This window comes from Gekko japonicus, unplaced genomic scaffold, assembly GCF_001447785.1.
Source record: "Gekko japonicus isolate JY-2015 unplaced genomic scaffold, Gekko_japonicus_V1.1 scaffold772, whole genome shotgun sequence".
In the NCBI taxonomy this organism is placed as follows: domain Eukaryota; kingdom Metazoa; phylum Chordata; class Lepidosauria; order Squamata; family Gekkonidae; genus Gekko; species Gekko japonicus.
The window spans coordinates 176,204-198,193 of NW_015177031.1; the positions used below are offsets into that span (position 1 = coordinate 176,204).

At 42.7% G+C, this 21,990-nt stretch overlaps 1 protein-coding gene across 2 annotated transcripts in view; it reads right to left on the bottom strand.

Moving 5' to 3' along the window:
- GALK2 (galactokinase 2) overlaps nt 1-21,990 on the bottom strand; it is an 83,613-nt gene that overhangs the window by 40,151 nt on the left and 21,472 nt on the right. For both annotated transcript variants that reach the window (XM_015427933.1, XM_015427932.1), the window contains 2 exons: nt 4,776-4,874; nt 4,002-4,154 (listed from right to left, as the gene is read on the bottom strand). In XM_015427933.1, coding sequence (XP_015283419.1) covers nt 4,002-4,154; nt 4,776-4,874 — 252 coding nt within the window. The remainder of the gene's footprint in view (nt 1-4,001; nt 4,155-4,775; nt 4,875-21,990) is intronic.

Below are 21,990 nucleotides of genomic sequence, written 5' to 3' on the forward strand. Positions count from 1 at the left end.
TTTTATTAGAAAGGGCTCTCCAGCTCAATTGCAGAGCAAACAGCTGTCATTTACAAGCCCTCTGAACAAGTAATGAGTCGGATCCAACCAGCTTTTTTACTATAGAAGTCCTCTTTCACCACCAAAAAGTCTATACTAGGATCAGTATCCTGCATTGACAGAAGCCATGTAGGACAGGAGCTATAATAATGAGGGGAACTGGACAAGATTAAATGAAAAACATGGTGAGATCCAACCCAAGATGTGTTCACATATCTGACAAAATGGGGGATGGGGTTGGACTTGTGACACAGAAGCTCACAGGTTAAGAGTCCCAGCAGTGATGGAAAGGAACAGTTTGACTCTTGAGTCACTTGTAGGATATAACCAGTTTTGTTGCACTGGGAGAAGCGTTCTTTGGTGTAAGCATCCTTAGGCATAATTGTCCATATGAAGTCCAAGGAATTGATCAGATGGAGCCAAGAGCAGGCAGGTCTACTATCACACCTTATAGCACAGAATCCTATATGCCTTCATAGCATACTGGTGTGAAAAGTCCAATGCAAATATTGCACCTCTCTTCTCTTACAGAGGGGAAATGGACACAGCCAGCTTCTTCCTGCAATATCTGATCTGCAACAAGACACTCTTGTCTTCAGCTGTGGAAGCATCCAGTCTACAATGGTGCTCACCAGTTATAGGGAGCAAATTGCCATGTGGCCTATCTGTTCATGGCCTGGCCCATTTCAGGTGGGGGGGGAGGGACTGAATGTTTGAATATTCCAGAATATGCATTTTTCACTATTGCATACAGTAGTCACATAGAGAAGATATACATTAGATTTCTACCTGGATTGCTAGTGTTCTAAATGTGAGCAATGTTTCACGTAGAGGAAGACTCAAACATGTGATTCCCCACACACACCAGTAGTCCGAAGTGGGACAGCCCATTCACTGGTACATCACTGGGACGTGTGCTCATTTATCCTAACATTAAGCAGAAAACTTAGTAGTGAGGAGATTAGAAGGAAAAAACCGTAGACCCTTCAGCTCAAAGTTCAAGACCTTGCCTTTTCCCTCTACAGAACTAATATCCCTCTGTATCACTGCTTTTGACAAAAGGGACTATAAAACAAAGCATTTCCTGGCAGCTCATGATCAGAAGGCTGAAAGACCTACAGCAGTCTCTTAGCTAGGTCTCGGCTGCCAGGTAAAAGGACTTCTCCTCTGGCTCTGCTCTTCTACATGCTTAGCACCATCACTCTGCAGGACCAGTCAGGGAAAAGGGAAGAGCCACATTCATAGGCTATGAGTTTACATTAGAGGAAATGCTCTGGCTCCCTCCAAAGAATCCTGAGCACTGCAGCTCGGTACAGATTTTAAGAATTCTCTACCCTCTTCCCTGCATATAATCAGAGCTCCCCGAGTTTCTCAGGAAGCAGGAAGACAGCTAAATTACAGCCTCTCATGCAGATGCTCCCATCATTGGCTGGGTGACCTCTGCACTTAAATCATTCCCATTTTTGCACCAAAGATTCCCAAACTCTGAATAAAAGTTTGCCAGGATTTAATTAATCTGCATAATTCATTCTACTTTCAAGGTCCACGTTTTTCAAAGAGTTGTTTGTAATGTTTGGGCATACGCTGGAATGGCAGGCAAAGGTTTTTATGGCACTAAAGGGTTTCTTCAAGATGCTTTACAGAAAGGGAAATGACAGAGATAAACAGTTGCCAGGAATCCGAGTGTGAACTACGCACAGATTTATGCCAGTGCAGGGTGGTTTGTTACATGCGGGCCACTTCCCAGTAAAGGACTTGCAACAGCAAAGTGCTGGAACTGCAGGAACTTTATGGATTATTAATCAACATGTCAGTAATGTTAAGCTATATATTTTCAGTTAGGCAAATGGGCATTCTCACCCTGGCTCTTTGTTGATCTCTGGCTCTGAGTTTTGACATAAAAGGTAAAGGTAAAGGTTCCCTTGCTCGAAAGCCAGTCAAGTCCGACTCTAGGGTTGTGGTGCTCATCTCCCTTTCAAAGCCGAAGAGCCAGCGCTGTCCAAAGACGTTTCCGTGGTCATGTGGCCGGCATGACTAAAAACCAAGGCGCACGGAACGCTGTTACCTTCCTACCGAAGTGGTCCCTATTTATCTACTTGCAATTTCTTGCTTTCGAACTGCTAGGTTGGCAGGAGCTGGAACTAGAGATGGGAGCTCACTCCATCATGCGGCACCCGGGTCTCGAACTGCTGAACTACTGACCTTCCACAGCCTGCAGTTCAGCGTCTTAACCACTTGAGCCACCGCAGCTCCATGAGTTTTGACATAGTCAGATTCTAATTAAAAAAGGCTGTAGGGCCACCTTCATTTAAAGCTCAATGCCACTATGCTATCTCCCTCTTCTAATTTTTGGGACTTTCTTCAAATACTGTTCGCATGCTTCAAAGTCCTACGGACTTGACACGTGCTCTTGTATTTTATCTGAAAGGCAATAACCTTCAAAATGGTAGAAATAAGATTCTGCACTGACAGGATGAACTCAACTGATTTCACCCACACAACCCTCTTCATGGTGTGTAAGTAACTAGAAGCAAGCCTTTCTAAAGGAAACTGGTGTGCAAATGTGAAGACAGGCAAAAGGCAAGATAAAAAGCTTATCCTGTGAGATAACAGCAGAGTTCAACCCCTTTCCCTGTTACATCGCTACCTGTGGGAGAAGTCAAAAGAGAAACCGTGTGATGATAGTCTACAGGGTGATGATAGTCTCTGCCAAGATCTTCTTTGCCTGCTTGAAACCCTGCCCATGTATGGGCAGTGCTTATGATTTATAAACAGGAGCCGAAGTGGAAAACTACTAACGGGAACTCTTTTGCACAGTCCAAACACTGGGGGAAGGGGCTTATGGGTACGCTTTAACAAGAACTGGAAATTCTGAGGGAATCAGGCTCCCCCCCCCCCGTGGGGCTTCAATTAAGCAGTTTCAGCAAAGAAATGTTTTTGTCTCTAATTGGTCATTTATGGGGGGGGGGGTTTGAATCCAGAGAAGTGATGCTTAGCTCATTCGCACTTCCCGTATGCAAAACTATGCACCACTTTCGCTGGCAGTAGAAACTGTGAAGGTCACCACTAAGGGGTAAAGAAAAACTAGGCTGCACCCAGCAATGTGCCAACAGAACAAAAAAGGAAAAAAAATGCCAAGTGATTGATGGCTGACTTATTAAGCAAAGTCCCTACGCGTTTTGCCATGCAGGCTTTGTCAGGGGGAATCAGAACATTCACCTAGTGCTGGAACTCTCCACGGCAATTAAATTCTTTAATTGCTATGGACAGTTCCAGCACTAGGTGATGAAGCCTGCACGGCGAAATCAGTCATCTCTCACCCGGCATTTTTTCCTTTTTGTTCTGTTGCCCCTAAGGGGAAACATTTTAACATTGCAGGCTCGCCCAATTACTGTTTCAGTGCTTTAAATTTTCTTTTGACAACTCTAAGCCTTGAAACTTCTGCCCTCCTCTGAGCTAAACTTAAGTCATGATTTGAACTCTGAGTGGGGAGGAGTGTTAATATATTTCCTGGGGCTTGCTGAGGACCCAAAATCCAGCCTTCAAGAAGCCTGGACATAAAAAATACAATTACATGATTTCTAAGATCTGTTTTACAAACCGTATTTCATGAGTTTCCATTTATTACAGCAGAGCTATCAAAACATTTGTTTCCCCTTTTTTTATATCCCTGGTATTAAGTCATGACAGTCCTTTGATAGAGAATTAATTTTTGTTCTGGGGCTGCGCTGACCTCTTGGAGCACTACACTGTCCAAATGGAATGGCACATATTAAGGGCTGAATTCCATTTGTCATGTGGATATGGCCAGAGTCCAGGCCCTGAAGAGAGAAACATGCCCTTTGAGGCAACACCTGACCTGGTACTAAAATAAAGCAACAACTGGTAGGAGGAGAAGGAGTTGTAGCAAGCACATACTTGGATGATAGTTTCATTAGGTCTTGATGAAAGCCATACGGTACCTTTGTGGCCAGACGACACTCCATCACCCTGATATTGTAATGAGAAGTTGCCGCCTTATTCATCTCAATGCAACTGTTTGCAATAACAAAAGCCACTCCTCTTGGAAGTCTCACATCGGTTGCCCTCAGAGGACTGAATTCTATCAGCTTGGCCTGTGGAAAAGAAAAATGAACACCAGGGAGGGTCATTTCAACTGGTAGCCAGCAATACATTAAGACCAATAAATCAAAATGCCATTATTCTCGGGAGCTTTTTTCCTCTCTCTCTCTCTCTCTCTCTCTCTCGAGGATGCTGTTTAAATGGGGGCACAGTGACACAGAACTGCGAGAAAAGTCCCTGCCTCTCCAGCAACCAAGGTTATCAGTCAAATGTGAACCCTTTTGTCCTTCAGAGTTGCATTTGAAGAGTTACTGATGACCAAGGAGGCTTGAATAATCAGTAACTCAAACAATGCTCTTGACTAGATGCCTAAGTTGGGGGTGGCCACCACCCCCATCCCAGGCCTCTTGGAGCTATAGAAAACTTCCACTAAGGTATGGTAAAAAGGGTGGCCATAGTAATGAAAAGTAAATCAGTGTCAAGTAGCAAGCAATGAAGGCAACCCACGCTGTATCTCTCTGCTTCAATAGCATGCTTCTTGTCCACATCTGCTGTCACGCCCCAACTATTTGGAGGTCAGTCCTGGCTCATATTGAGCCCTTCACCATTGCACCACCAGCCTTTCTTAAACTGGGACTCAATGACTTGTCAGTTCACTCTCAGGTGGTACGTACAGTTCCTTTCTCTGCAAGAAAGCAGATGGATTGGTCCATGCCGCCGCCTTCTGTGCCAACGTAACGTTCGCTTTTGGTGCAAAGTTCGGCCAGTTCCACCTGAGAAAACACAGAGCTCAATACGCAATGGGGAAGAGATGCTCTCCCCCCCTGCCCGCCCCCAGACATTCTGGACAACTGAACTCATGAAAGGGTAAATGTGTGTGTGTTTGTTTGATAGGCCTCTGAGATCACTACAGTTTCCCACACATTCCATACCAGTTGCCTAAGCTTGTGATATCGTACAGGTCCATCTCTAAGCAGGTACTGGACAATGTGTTCTGGAGTCTCTCACTCCTTTTTTATTTTCCCTTCATCCAATGTATGCCAGGACTTCTCTGCCTCCGGCACACCTGCAAAGGCTGAACACTGTACTGAGCCACGTGCATTTAAAAGGCACTCCTATTCTGCTTCACTGCAGTTGTTGCCAGACAAAGCTGGGCCTGGATAGTGGAAGGCCCTACCAAAGTCTAGACCTGGGGTGGGGTGGGGATATATGCTCCCTTCTTAGGACACCAGAGGTTGGGGCTTAAGCAGCAATTGAAGTGCAACAAGCACCAGCCAGGTTCAAAGTATTTATGCCAGGCCTGATCCACCCTGCAAATAGGTCTGTGATGAGGGCAGGGATTGGTGTGAGGCTTGCTGGTGTCACAAAGGGGTGGGTGACTCCTCGAAGCAATGATGGGCACTTTCACACATAATAAAGAATGCCCTTTCAACCCACTTTCAATGCACTTTGCAACTGGATTTTACTGTGTGAAATGGCAAAATCCACTTACAGTCACCAAAGTTGATTGAAACAGCATTGTTTAGCATGCATGAAAGCGCCCAATATTTCCCTGTTTCTCCCATGCAGAAGAGGCATTTGGCAGGCTCTTTCCCAAGTGTATGTTCCCCAGTGCAGTTCAGGAAGAGAAGGCAGACAGACAGGTTCCAGATACAAAACACCTACTACCAGGCTATTCTTTGCTGCCGTTTTGCCTATTTACTTTGCCTATTTTGCTCTTACTTTTCTCAAATAACTCCCTAAAGTAATATATTACAATTTTGCCCGGGGACTACAACAGTTGCCCTTGATTATCACAATGCACCTTTTGTTCTTCTTACAACTACAGCTGATGTCATACCTCCTGGCTGCTGTGATGTCACAGCTTGAAACATCTGAGCAAGCCGGAATGACTGAGCGCGTAGCTCTAAGGCAATGGAGATACATTTTGGCTTCTAACAGTGAAATCTATAGGCCACTTTTAGAACAGGAATGCGACTGTGCAAAGGGCTCTTGAGCAATACCCTGGAATCTGCACCCTGGTTAAGAAATCTTGAATTATGCCGGAAAGTCTGGTGTATCATAGCAGAAGCACAGATGGCTTTAGGAGAGGATTAGAGAGATTCATGGAGGAGAGGTCTGTCAGTGGCTACGAGCCATCGTAATTAAAGTAGGGTTCCCAGATGTCCTCTTTGTAGAGGACATGTCCACTTTTGGGGCGATCCATCCTCTTTTTGGGCTTTTTAAAAAAAACTGATGAAAATGTCCTCTTTTTGGGTTGGGAGGCTGAGCCTGTTTGGCCCTTCAGTCCCCCAGCGAAGGCAAGCTCCATCTTAAATAGTAGGGGGGTAGTTAAAATTCGGTGGGAAGGTAACAGCGTTCCGTGCGCCTTGGTGTTTAGTCATGCCGGCCACATGACCACGGAAACGTCTTCGGACAGCGCTGGCTCTTCGGCTTTGAAACGGAGATGAGCACCGAAACCCTAGAGTCGGACTCGACTGGCTTTCGAGCAAGGGAACCTTTACCTTTACCTTTAGTTAAAATGAGATTTGCCACAGTGATCAGTTGTTTGAAGTAGTCAGTTGGGAAATATGCCCTCCTTTTTGCTTTTCAAAATATGGCAGCTCTCTAGATTAAAGGGAGCCTTCCACATGAGAGGCACTAAGCCTCTCAGTGTCAGTGCTGGAGGTCAACAGGGGGAAGCCTCGGTTTCTTTGTCCTGTTTCTTGTCCTTCCAGGGCGTCTGGTTAACTGTGTGAGACAGAGTGCGGGCGTAGAGGGATCCCCAAAACGACCCCGTAGGGCTTTCCCATCAAGAACTCACCTTACAGAATGGCTTTCCTGAGGAGGTAAAGGAGGCTTCCGCTCTCCTGGCATTCTGCAAGCTGTACAGAACTGAACTATTCTGGAGGGCATTTTCACAAAGGAAACAGCGTTGTATTAGAACGATTCAGGAAGAATGTTTTAAAAAGGGGAAAGAGACTGTGGACTATACTACTGTGAACAGTGTATGCACGGGATGTCGTATAGTGTATGAAATATAGTTTGGTACGTATTGTACTGTCTGTTTGCTGTATGTATTATCCTATTACGCAACTTCATCATTTCATGAGGGGAACCCACAGCAAGCCAAAGTGGGGCCGGGCGTAGTGGCAGTTGCAACTTGCATGGCATGGGCCATATAGCCAGGAGGGTATATATAGCCTTGGCCCTTACATGTCTTGCGAGAAGCAGAGGAGCTGGAATTATCTGAGACAGTGACTTAAACACAACCAGTCCTGGGCTGGGAAGGACTTCCAAAAAAGGCCAGAGAAGGGGTCTACTGCATGCTTTAAAATCTCTTCCCCTCTAGAACTGAAGCCCTGGGCTTTACCCTGTGTCGATTAGGGCATTCGGTGGGAGGAAATGGAATAGCCAGGGCAACACTGGGCTGCTATCTACCACTGGACCCTGCTCTGCTTGCTAAATTACACAATCCCTTCCACCTTTCCTAGCTGCTTATAGAGTTAAGATACCCCAGAGGTCACCAAAGCTTCCATCAAGGGATCCTGGGAAATTACAGACAGAATAATGCATATGCATCACTTGAAATTAAGGCACTGCATCAAACACAAGGAGCACGAGCACTGTGCAAAAAAAAAGGGGGGGGGAAGGATTCAAGCATGTGACATATTTTCAGATTTTCTTTCCCACCAGAGTAGTTCATCTCAGGGGCCTGAAGCTAGATAACCACCAAAGTAGTGACATTACCCAGCACAGGGCTGGAAGATAAAGTCAGTAATTAGTGGCCTTTGGAAAGGAGTGATGTAGGTTTCCATGAGGGCTCTGGAAACAGACAAGCTGTAAAACTCATAGCTCCTTAATCAGGGTGAATGGCTTACAAATGCAGTGGAAACTGATAGACTCCCTTCGCAGTGCTCCTTAAGTCATGTCAAGTCCCCCTCATAAACTTCTAGTTAAGAAGACAGAGCTGTCAAAAAAGGATTAATGAAAACTTGAACATATGCACAGCGTTTAACGTGAATAAATGCTTCCAGGAGACCAAGATGCATTTATTGGTGTTCCTGGGCTCAACAGATGCTTTTAATTTTTTTTTTTTTAAGGTGACTTGTTCTTTCTTTAATGCATTTTGGGAGGTAACTCTAAAATCACTAATGATGAATTACATAGTTATAATCTTTTTTTGTTTTGTTTTAGTGATTGGAAAACGTGAGTACATTCTGCTCCACAGCTCCACAGCTCCTACTCCATTCAACTTTGCCCCTTAAATATATTTTAAAAGGGTTATTTAAATAGTTATTATTTTAACTCAGTTTTCCCTTGATTTTTCAATGGCCATCTGACAGCAATGCTGATTCTGTGATTTTACGCAGATGACAAGAAAGGAGGGCAGGAAGGTTTGCATCAGTGCTTAGTTCTTGTGGCCCTTTCTTACACGCCCAGGGAAATCTCCACTTTGGGGTCAGGAAGCAATTTTTCTCCAAGCCAGTTTGGCCAGGGATCCTGGAGGGTGTTGTGTGTGTGTTTTTGCCCTCTTCTGGGCATAGGGCAGGGTCACTGGGGGTCAGGGGGAGGTATCTGTGAATTTCCTGCATAGTGCAGAGGGTTGGTCTAGATGGCCCTGGAGGTCGCTTCCAACTATATGATTTTGATTCTGTGAACTTGGTGAGATCTGCTTCAATAGATACATGCACAGGATAGTAATGCACAAGGTCTAAAGAGATCAGGTCCCCTATAAAGCTAATAATTATATTGCAGGGAATTTTTGTAGGTGCAGCTTCTCATACTGAGGTGGTTGTCCCATGTAACAAAAAACCTTGGTACACACATAAAAGAATAACAGAAAGGAGGGTTCTTCCCTGTGTCTCTGTGTGTGTTAAGTGCTGTCAAGTTGCAACCCTATGAATTAATGACCTATTATTAACAGCCATTGTCAGGTGAATTAATGACCTATTAATGACCCTATGAATTAATGACCTATTATTAACAGCCATTGTCAGGTCTTGCAAACTGAGGGTGGCCCTTGTGGCTTCCTTGATTGAGTCAATCCATCTCATGGGTCTTCCTCTTTTCCTCCTGCCTTCTTCCTAGCATAATCGTCTTTTACAGTGACTCATGTCTTCTCAGAATGTGACCAAAGTACGATAGCCTCAGTTTAGTCATTTTAGCTTCTAGGGAGAGTTCAGGCTTGATTTGATCTAGAATCCATTTATTCATCTTTTTGGTAATCCACGGTATCCATAAAACTCTCCTCCAGCAACACATTTCAATGGAATCTACTTTCTTCCTGCCAGCTTTCTTCATTGCCCAGCTGTCACACCATACATAACAATGAGGAATACTATGGCACGAATTAAATTTATCTGGTTTGCCTGTGACACATTTGTATACTTAAGGATCTTTTCTAGCTCCGTCATGGCTGCCCTTCTCCAGTCTCAGTCTCCTTCTAATTTCTTGGGTGCAGTCTCCCTTTTGATGGTGAAACAGAAAATTTTGGTTGATGAAGAAATAGATAATCTTTAACAATTTCAATTTCTTCATTGCCAACCTCAAAGTTATGTAATTTCACAGTAGTCATTACTTTTCTTTTCTTGATGTAATCCTGCTTTGGCACTTTCTGCTATAACCTTCAGCAGTAGTTGTTTCAAGCCTTCACTGTTTTCTGCCAATAATGTGGTGTCACCTGTATATCTCAAACTGTTAATGCTCCTTCCACCAATTTTCACTCCACCTTCATGTAAATCTAATCCAGTTTTCCTTTATATGCTCTGCATACATATTGAAGAGATAGGGAGATAAAATGCATCTTCGCCTGATACCTTTGCCAATAGGTACCATTCTGTTTCTTCATATTCTGTCCTCACAGTGGCCTCTTGTCCAGAGTACAGGTTACACATCAAAACAATGTGATGGTGTGTCACACCCATTTCCTTTAAAGCCAACCATAATTTTTCCATTATTGACACAGTTAATACTAGCTTTGCTCTAATCTATGAAACACAAGCTGATTTTCTTCTGAAATTCCCTCGTATGCACCAGTAACAAATGTAAATTAGCAGTACAATCTCTAGTGCCTCTTCCTTTTCTGAATCCAGCTCGAACATGCGGCATTTCTCATTCCATATATAGTAACAATCTTTGTTGTAAGATTTTGAGCATCACTGTACTTGTGTGTGTGAGAAATTAATGTGATGGTCCAATAGCTGCTGCAGTCTTTGCCATCTCCTTTTTCCAGAACTGGAACGATGAACTACATTTCTGTATCTTGGAACAATCTATTGATACCCCATCTATTCCTGATGATTTGTTTCTCCCAGTTGCTCTCAGTGGACCTTTCATTACACTTTCTGAAACTGTAGGTTCTTCTTCAAAAGATTCTTCTGTTATCCTTTCATATCTTTTGTACAGTTTTTCAGTGTATTCTTCTTATCTTTATTTCGTCCTGTTCAGTTGATATATTTCCATGTTGATCTTTCAACATGCCTGTGTTTTAAATTGCCCTATAATTTCTTGGATCTTGTGGAACAGATCTATTGTTCTTTTTTTGTGGTTGTCTTCTATTTCTTTAATCTGGTTATTATAATAGCTCTCATTCTCTTTATGTATGAGTCAATAGAACACTGCTTTTAGGTTTTTTATTCTGTTTCTGTCACCTTCTACTTTTCCTTCTTGTCTTAACTTTAGCAATTTGAAATGTTTCATCAGTCTTTGAAGCTTTTCTTTTCTTTTGGCTACAATAATAGTCTTTGTGCATTCTTCCTTGATAATATTTTTAGTTTCAACCCATAGTTCTGGTTCACGTTCACTTGAAATTAGTAATGCAAATCTGTTCTTTTCATGGTACTTAAACTCGTTGGGAATATTGCTTAGATTATATTTTGGTACTATGACTGTTCTACCCTAGCTACCTATATAACATACTATTTTCCCACAAACTATTCTCAATCTAACCAAACATTTCCAGTTTCATTTGGTACATTCCTTTATGTTGTGTTGTGTTCGTATGTTAATAGCTGGTATTGGGGGGAAGCACACTAAATGTCTACTACAGTGCTGGATCGTGGGAATACAGAGAACTGAAAGAGAATTTTTATGGGGGTGGGTGGAGGGAGATGAGGCCATGAAATTGAAAATAAGTCATTCAGAGTTTAGGGGTCAGTTAGTTAGTGTTTATATCAGTCAAAGACCATAACACAGCGAATAGAGTTAATATAACAGCTATCAGAATAAAATATCTTGTGGCAATGTATGTTATAAAACACTAAAAACATTAAAACATTAAAATATTTACAAATTTCAATACAATTCAGATAAAATCAAATCCAAACCATTATAGTCCCTCCACTTTCTCCTAATACAATAGGCTAACCCACCAAATTTAGCCACCATACGAGTTATATTCGGATTTTTATCTGCCAACATAATTGAGAGGAGAGTCCCCCTACCACACCCTGGATATGACTTTATAATGGGATCTATAAATATCTCTCTATTGTGTTGGTATAATCTACACTCAACAAAATTACATTGATATAAACTATACTAAAACAAAAGTAACGGGTTTAGGGGTCTGTTGACTAATATTTGTCACATGGGGGATGTTAAGAGTTACATAAGGAATGCAATAAGTCCGCTTAGATGTTGCATCATACATGAAGATGTGTTGACTCTTGTCTTTTAGAGACAATCTACAACAACTGTACAAGGCCATTTTGTAACAGGAATGTAACAGAATTTTTTTGGGAAAAGATACCAAAACATTGTCTTAATTAGCTGGCAGACTGTCAATTGTTGTACTTTACAGATTGTCATAATTCACTGTATCATGCACTGGATTTTTATACATAACTGTATCATGCACTGTATATAGGGTCTGTTTTCACTAATTGCACTGTACTGTTTGCACTGTATATATTACTAATTGGTTTGCACTCAGTTAAGTATATCAGCCTTTTTTCCCTTTTGTGTGGCCTCTGGTACTCAGTACCTTTTGTCATTCCCCCTGTGAAATATCACATCATCTAGAAAGGCCTTCAGACCAGATTATTTCTTAGAGGTAGGCCAGTTTTTCTCATAAATGGCCCATGTCTGGGTTTTTTCAAAGCAGTGTTTTCACCATGTGGTGCTGGAAACCACAGAAAGATAGCAGCTGTATAGAATTATCATTACTAAACCATGACTTTACCTCACAGGAATCATCTTAGAAACTATTTGTGGGATTTGACACTTTTCTTCCCCCCCCCATGTGGTAACCACTAACAGCATGTCTGCACATGGTTCTTAACTAGACTTACCATGCTACTTATTCCTGGATCTATATACAGCCTATTATCAGATGAAAGCTGCCATATTACTGCCATCGTTTTAGAATTACCCCACATGCAGGATGTGTTGCATCCGCTGTCCCACAAGACAGCCTGCTGTTGATTTTTGGCATGCAGTAGATGTGGTGGTGCCCAAACAGAGTGGCATCATGTTATCTGTTTCCTTTTTTCCAAATTTTCTCATATTGCAACCAGTCAGCCTTGTTGGATCACGCTTCCCACCAATGCCAGGCTGCCTCCTCTACAGAGTCTGTTAGCTACCTCAGAGGCAATGCTCCCTCTAAGCTGTGGAGTCTCGTGAGCAAAAATTCTACTTTGTGAGCTACTGGCATGAAAGTTGTGAGCGAGCCATTTGGCTACTGCATAAATTAGTTCGCTCTGGAGCCCCATCCTTCCTGAGCTACGGCAAAAATGTGTGAGCCGGAGGCTAGAAAACTGTAAGCTAGCTCACACTAACTCAGCTTAGAGGGAACACTGCTCAGAGGGTAAGGCAGACCTTTCTCAAAAGATTAACTGCCATAGGGATGAGTATAAACAAAGAAACACTTTTTTATTATATTAAGAGCCCTCATCATTCTCTCCTCAGAATAGCCTGACCTGTATACAACCTAGTAACTGAGTTCAGACTCTGAGGCCCTTCTCTGTGTGCCCAAACCCACGGAGGCTCCGTGGGGGGGGGGGTCTTCTCAGCAGTAGCATCAAAATTGTGGCACACATCTCCCTGAGGAAGAATTTTGCCTTCTTTGTTATTCTATCAGAGTTTTTTTGAGAGGAGGCTGGATAGTTTTAGGGATATGTGTCAGCTTTAGCTAATTTGGCTGATTATTTCTTCTGTCTTTAGGGCTAGATTTCTATTTTATATAGTTCAGCATTTAAAAAATCAAGCTATATGTTAGCTGTCTGTCTTCCTGAAGGGTGGGGTACAGATATTTTAATAAATAAGATCCAACAGCTCTTCAGCATCAACCATATACCTGTATCTTTTAACTAGCTACTTCTTCCTTGAAGCCCTCATTCTCTAAAAGTTTCAATGTTATGTTAATTATTAAAGTTTTCTTCCCACACTGCTCAGAGAATTCACATGATGCACTTATGCTGAAATTAATCAGGCTCTGGCACTGTAAACTATCTGAACAAAAGACCACCTGGGTACCATATGTAAGAAACGCTGAAAGCAAGGTATACGTGTGATAAATCAAAGAAGCTAGTAATAAAATATTAAAGAATGCTCAGGCAAGACTACAGTTTTGAGAACTGTGGCTCCCCAAACTCTGCTTAAGTCCTTTCTGCAAATGTAATCTGGATGTTCATATCAGCTGGTAACTGCTAATGCCAAACTGGCAGCATGTGAGCCTGGGATGTTTATCACTGGTGTTATATAAGAGATCATATTTAGTTTTTATATGCTTATGCAATGAAACAACATGTAATCAGAAAATACCTAATTAAAACAGAGAAAAACAACATTATCAAAAACAGCACCATGGTATGCAAGAATGCTTTTTCTCCCTGAAAGTATACACAAAATATTGTCTTGGGCACTACAAAAACAGACCGTTGTATAAGAGATCTTCCGGATAGCACTGTTTCCAAACAAGTTATATTTGCACACAAAGCCTTGATCATGCCTTTCTCCCACTGTCTGATTGTAAGCTTGCTATATTCCTAGGCACTCCAAAAACCTACTCCCCCAGCCCCCCACCAAAACCTGTTCTTCTTCAACCCCTTGCCTTCAGGGTTTTTTAACATGCACAACTAGCCATACAAGAGTTCATTCCCAGTACTATGATCCCATTCTTTACTTTTTGGAGGCCTAACTCCTCCTGAGTCCTTTCGGCAAAAGTAGCACTGACTATTGCCATGAAGCCCACTGAATCTTAATACAGGTAACAAGAGTTCTGAGGCCTTCTTCCTTTCATGCTAGAGTTCTTATCACAAGAGTACTTTGAAAGAACCAGCCCCTCACGTGCATTTTAATATATGTACAGTCTTAAGGAAGGCTGAAACATGAATCAGCAGCTCTGCATCCTCTTAAAATGCCTCTCTGGCTCCTTTCCCGCAAGCTCTCCTACTGTTGGCCAAGCTCCTTCCTCCACTCCCATCTCAGTGTCTTTTGCCTAAACCACTTTTCCTTCTCTTAGTGGCATATTTATTAGCTGTCAGAGAAAAAAAAGACTGTGCTGTTTGAACAACTTCTTACTGTCCAGTCTTAAATCAATGTGGTATTCAGAAAAGACCCAGAAGGAGGAAGTAGGGAAGAAGCCAGTATGCTTTCTAGTTTTCAAACTATCAACCTATGAGGCATACCTTTCAGTATTTGACAATGAACAGTACAATCATGTTTTCTGGAAGATGAAAAAGGGTACACATCCTGTTTCCCTAGAATCTGATGAAATACAATTCCAGTTCCAAAATAGTAAAGTCAAGAAGCAGGTTTTCTCTGTAGTCCAAAATGCAATTTTTTTTTCATTGAGAGATCATATATTTGCACACTTTTAATTTGACACACCACTCACAACTTCTACAATTACAGGTTTTTTAACACAATAACCTGGGTTTGCCACAGAAAGCATACTATGCTGGGAACTGTGGACAATCCTTGCTTCATAATGTGTACCTTTATAAATGCACATTTGCCCAATAAACATGTCACAATCTTAGGTGGCTTAAAGCAGACAGCCAGTGTGGTACAGTGCCTAGAGTGATGGACTACAATTTATGTGACACAAGTTCAATTCTGTACTCTGCCATGGAAGCTCGCTGGATGCCCACAGGCCAGTCACATACTCTCAGCCTGACCTACCTCCCAAGGTTGTTGTGAGGCTAAAATGGAGGAGAAGAGAATGACATAAGCCACTTTGGGTCCCACTGGGTACAAAGGTGCGGTAGAAATGAAGCTGTTAGATTTCAGATTTTTCTGCAAACCTGGGACATTTTCAGGTTTGTAGAAAGATCTGTCCTGTCTGTTCACAGCTCCTATCACCAGATATAAGTATGCTCAGATTTGGCCAACTTGGCTAATACAATACGCAAGTGGGGCCCCCGTAAGATTCGTGGGGAGATCCCATCTCTCCCCCTCCCCCATTGCTGAGCCAGGTGTGGCTCCAGCCCCCCCCCCACACACACACACTTTTGAGCCTGGCCATGACAGCAGCAATGCCTGCCAGGCACTCCAGAGCCAGTCTGGCGTAGTGGTTAAGTGCGCAGACTCTAATCTGGGAGAACCGGGTTTGATTCCCCACTCTTCCACTTGCACCTGCTGGATGACCTTGGGCAAGCCATAGTTCTGATAAGAGCTGTCCTTGAAAAAAAGCCGTTTCTGTCAGAGCTCTCTCAGCCCCACCTAGGTCACAGGGTGTCTGTTGTGGGGAGGGGAAGGGAAAGGAGTTTGTAAGCCGCTCTGAGACTCCTTTGGGTAGTGAAGGGCGGGGAATAAATCCAATCTCTTCTTCTTCTTCTTCCATGCCTGGAGCAGCTCCTGGCACCCTCCACTGCCAGGCCCGGCACGGCTTCTGGCATCCTTCACCACCAGCCGTACAGGTTAAGTCCATTGTCTGCGTGTGCACAGACAATGCTGTTTATTGGAGGGGGCGGAATTTAAGTCCCCTATTTTTCTGTGTGTGGTTTCAAATTTTTCTGCAAGTTTTCAGGGAAACCTGTTCATCGTTGGTGTGGCCCCAAACTGTGGATTTAGATATCCACAGATGAGGCCAACACATTGCTCTTAGATATACAGATGATAAATAAAAATTAGAGGTGTATGTTACTTTAAATATCTATGCCCTACCTCTCAATACAAATACATGCAAGATTTTCTATATAACAATAAAATCTGTAAACCGTAACCCTATATTAATAGTTAGTGCAGTCATAAGAACACCTTCCTGGGAGCACACCCCAATCAGTTCACTTTAGTAGAATCATGAGTAGACCTATTTAGGACTGCGCTGCTACTCTTTTATAGCAGCAAGAATAAACAGGCGTCTTGGGGAGCACTTTAAAGACTAACACAATTTTGTTCCAACAAAAACCTTCATGGGGAAGACCCCACTTTGTCAGATGCAATGCTAGTACTGTGCATATTATGTACAGAGTAGAAGCCTCAATAACTAAACTAGAAATCTCAACAGCGCCCCCCCCAGTGCTCAGTTTAATAGTGCCATATATCAAATATTGTATTTATTTATTTATGATATTTTATCCCGCCCTCCCCCGCAAGCAGGCCCAGGGCGGGGTACAATTCACCACAAACACATAAAAATAATTTATATCATTTAAGTTAAAATTAAAAACTCAACTAAACCTACATGATGGCATGATAGTAAAGCCTAGACCAATGTTCCCTCTAAGCTGTGGAGTCTTGCGAGCAAGATTTCTACTTTGTGAGCTACTGGCATTAAAGTTGTGAGCGAGTGATTCAGCTACTGCATAAATCAGTTTGTTCTGGAGCCATCCTCCCTGAGCTAAGACAAAAATGTGTGAGCCGGAGGCTAAAAAACTGTGAGCTAGCTCACACTAACTCAGCTTAGAGGGAACACTGGCCTAGACCTCAGGGATATAACTGAGTATAACTCAGGAAGGGCCATTGAGGTAATACTTGGGCCAATCCCCAGCCTATGATACAAATCGATGTAACAAATAGCATAGGCTAGTGTGTGTATGTGGGGGGGGGGGCTGGTTAGAGCAGAGGAGGGTCATGTAGTAAGTCACCCGCCGCCTCTACCAAAGGACTGGCAGAACAGCTCCATTCTACAGGCCCTGCAGAATTGCAGTAAGTCCCACAGGGCCCTGATCTCAATTGGGAGCTTGTTCCACCAGGCCAGAGCCAAAGCTGAAAAGGCCCTGGCTCTGGTAAAGGTTAGGTGGATGTCTCCTGGGCTGGGGACTACCAGTAAGTGCTGTTCTGCCGAGCGTAAGGCTCTCCGGGGAACATATTGGGATTTTCTGAAATTCTAATTTTAAATACAGGAGCGATCCAAGCCACTTAAAATCTGGAGACTTAATCATATCCTACACATTAAAATACATTGAAAGGAAAGATGAGAAAAAGTGCCTGTGCTTTTAACAAAAAACACAAATCTTCCAGTTGTTTCTTCTGAATATTAATCCAGTAAATTCATCAAAAAACCTTTTTTTTTGCAAGTTCTTTTCTGGATTTAAAAAATAAGCATTTCTACAAGGAACCCCTATATTTAGCAATTTAAAATGGTACGTCAAAAGCCTTAAATTCTTTATCTATCAACATTGCTGTAATTTGATAATTTGGAACAAATGGGGAATTGAATAAAACATAGTAGCACTTCAAAAAGGATGTGGGCAAAATCGAGAGGGGGCAGAAGAGAGCGACAAGGATGATATAACGATATTTTATCTGAACGTTTGTCGTTTACGGCTGTGGGTTTTAATGGTTCTATTTGAGATGAGTCACACTGCTTTCTCAAACATTTGTCAGCCACCTGAGAAACTGAGAGCACGGGCCAGAAACGCTGTAATAAAATAATTGCAACAATTATAGCCTGTCTGTCCTGCAATATATATAAATAGGAGATTTCCAGTACAATCCAGGCAAGATTATGGTGTTTGATTACCACACAAGTCGCCGCAGAGTCCTCTGCAAACCACTTGGTAAGAAATAAACAGAGTTAAACTTAATAACTTGTTAATAGCCCAGGGATTTTCTCTGTGGCAGGAAGACGAGTACGGAATCCTTGATAAACACTACCATTTAAAGACTGCATGTCTGCTAATAGACAAGCATCTTGGCTTTAAAAACACATCAACATAGACACACAATAGCTATCCTACACACAGTGGTGTAGAGTTCAGATGGTTAGTCGTGGTAATCCGTAACAGTGAAATAAAAACAAAACAATAATGGGAAAAGGTGCAACTGGACTCCAGTTTTATTTTATTCACACTGGTGTGTCTCACTGCACTAAACCCAGTTCATGGCGGTTTGTGGATAGAACAGAAAGCAAGGGTTTAAACTCCTGCTTTCTGTTCCCCACAAAAGCTGCAAAAACAACTGAGCACCTCCCTGCCACTCAGCTGTTTTTCGGGCTTTCTTGTGCAGGCCCTTTAAAGGGACTACACAAGAAAGTGAAACAGCTGAATGGAGGGGGGGCAAGCAAAACAGCTAAGCAGCAGGGACTGCCTCCCTGCCACTCAGCTGTTTTTCAGCGTTCCTGCAAACCCCATTTAAAAGGACTACGGTCCCTTTCAAATGGGTTTGTGTGGCCATGAACCATGAACTGGTTTGGTTCACAAACGAACCCCCTGGTTCAGACACAAATAAACCTCCTAGTCTGATTCATGGTTTGGCCACAAATCATGAAGACAAAAACTGAATTTTTCCAGTTCATGCCCATCCCTATTGAGGGTGCCTTCCAGTTTCTGCTTAGTCTTTCTTTGCAAGTAGAGGCTTTCTTTGCAAGTAGAGGCTTTCTTTGCAAGTAAAGGCTTTCTTTGCAAGTAGAGGCTGTTGATCCCTTAGGATCAAAATTAGGAAATCTTGACATATGCCTTCTATAACACAGTTCTTTTAGCCTGTTGAATGTCAGCTGCCAATGATTCATTAAAACTGTTGATTTGGGGAGAGAAGACGGAGTCGTCTACATGCCACCCACTAAATCAGTTCCCCCCTTTCCCCAAAGGGACTAGCAGTTACCTCGAGTTCCTCTATGATTTGATTGTCTTTTCTGCTTGTTCACCTAAGCGAATGGGACCAAACAGTATATATTACCTATTGATAGTCTTGCGCGTGCCCAAGGGCAGGGATCCTCAACATGGTAGCCATGGGCACCACAGCACCTGCCAACACCTTTCCTGGTGACTGCCAGTGTTCCCTCTAAGCTGAGTTAGTGTGAGCTGGCTCACAGTTTTTTAGCCTCCGGCTCACACATTTTTGCCTTCGCTCAGGAAGGATGGCTCCAGAGCAGACTAATTCAGGCAGGAGCCAAATCGCTCTCTCACAACTTTAATGCCAGTAGCTCACAAAGTAGAATTATTACATTGGTGACCACCCAGTGTTTTTAGAGAGTATGTGTGACCAGGTGAGCCTCCTGCCCTGCAGGGCTTCTGATTGGCCACTGAATATCTGACTGGAAAAATAATTTTGTTCTGTTGACAGCTCTATTCTTTCTATCACTTCTGTTTCCCATGTATTTTTTAAAAATTAACCCTCTTGTCTCCGGCACTTGGGCTTCCTCGGTGTGTGGGCGTCCCTCTCTCATGTTGGCCATTTTCTGTTTACGCCCACCCCCACCCCCCGTGTCAGAATGCCAAAGATGCTCACAGGCTCAGAAAGTTTGGGGACCTCTGCTCTAGGGATTTTATTTCAAGGCTAGATGTTTCCTTCTCATGAGATGTTATATTGCTTCCAAGACCCTTGAGAATAGCACAGTGGAGTTCAACGTCCTACTTGTTCTCAGATGCATACATTAACTTTTAATACTTTTTTTGCTAAGTACGTATTATTCAGAATATCATACTGTCTTATTCATAGAGGCATGGCCATTTTCTTAGGTGTCCATAATGCCAAACTAAGGCTGAGTTCAGACTGGCAGTTTGAAACGGGAGGGAGTCGTAGCAAAAAAAACCCGGAACAAAGTGTTCTGAGTTTTCCCGGTCACACTGCACTGACTGATGCAGGAGCATACCAGGGAGGAGGCGCAAGGGAGCGTTCACACTGTTGGCCCAAAGGCACGGGTGTAAGTGGCTTTTTCTGGTAATCCAGTTATGTGCGCTTAATCCGTACTGGATCAAGGCTTTTCGTGTTCACACTTCCGGGAAGCGGGATGGACATGGGATAATCGCACTTTCCAGGGTTTTATACCACTTTCACCTGGTATCTTTTAAACTTGGGAGGGAAGCGTTACAAGACAGGTTGAGTACGGCTGGGGAACGCCTGACAGATGTGCCTGTGTGAACAGCCCCTTTAATCCGTTTGTGAAACGTTTCTGGCTCGTGCCTATATCGGGGCAAACTGCCAGTCTGAACTCAGCCTAAATTTATCACTTAAACTGTCCGCCACAGCCGCCCATCGCCTACAGCCCCCGGGAACGTGAAGCTGCGTCTGAGGTGGGACTGAGACGACGTGGCCAATGGTACGTGGCCACGCCGTTGACGGACAGCTGAGCCATCCTAACACTGTAGGGGCGCATTGCGTGCAGTTTGCGTCTTACTGCTTTATAATATAGAGAGATAACTAAGGCATATAAACTCTTTTGGGGTAGGTTAAGCCATAAATAATATAAGATGTTGCGTACTTAGTTTTACAGACTTCAGTTTAAGATCTTATTAAAGTTGCGCAAGTTTTTTTAAAAAAATCATTAACTACTCCTAAATGATTCTACTCATAAGTAAGTTCCACTTTATTTAATGGGGCTTACTCCCAGGAAAGGTTTTTAGGATTGCAGTCTAGAAGAGTCATATATCAATTAACTGTAATGGTTGTCTCTCTTTCTGCTGGAATTAGATCACTTCTTAGGTTAGGCCCACCTGAAATATTACATTTTTTTTACTCTGGCTTCAAGACAAGGCTCTGAGCCATTTGTTGTTGCTATTTTTCAAACTGCCGCATTGAATCACTATAATTGCCCTTTTCTAAATATATAGCTAAATGTTACACAAATGGAAGACCTCAATGTTTCACTTTTATGTCTGCGAAAATATCTTTTGTTTTCCCGGCCTAAGTTTACAACAGGCAGTAAACATGTACTTAAGCTGCTCAGTTGTTGGAAAAATAAGCACTGGGGTGATGTGACAGACCTCAGAGCTGTGGGACTTACTCTTGACATTTGCTGTGAAATGTCCATGGCCAAAATGACCCAATGAAATTGTCAGTTTTCAAGTGCCCTTCAAAGACTTCTTATGCTCACACTGCCTTCCCTATGAAACGGGAAGACGGACAGTGTTCCACTTCCTCAGCTGCAGAACGAGATCTTCTCAGACCCTGTGGAAGGCCGTTCTTTCCACATTTCCAGAAAGACCATTTAAAAACCAAAAATTCTTCTATCACTAAACATTGCTATTATTAGTGCCCTCTGTTATTTTAGAGCAGCATTTGTTTGGAATCTTGCAATGAGCTCTTTCAGAAGTCCTACTCCCAGTTTTCCATTATGCTAACAGTGACTCTGACTGAGACATCTATTTTCATTGCTGAAGTCTGTTATGGTTGATCTTTTAAGGCACTGACTGTGGTCAGAGAGAGGCAAATGAGGTAGCACATTAAATCACAGAATAAATTTGTTCATGAAAAAAGTGGATCTGCCATTTCATCTCCAAAATAAGATAAAAGCCATAGTCTTTGAAACCTTCACCACTATGAGTTGTAAATGCTCTTACTTCAGTATACTGAAATGAAATGCTCATGGGATGGTTATGAACATTCCAGGTTTGACAAAGAGAACCGCTTCACAGTTTAAGGAACTGCAGGGATTAAGGTAATTGGCCCAGGAGAAACATGCCCCATTTTTCCTCTTATTTACCCACAAAGGTTTCCCTACGTGGCTTTACACTTCTATATTTTAATAGTGAGTTCTCAACATCCTCTCTTTTGTTCAGACTATTGCAATGTTATCCATAA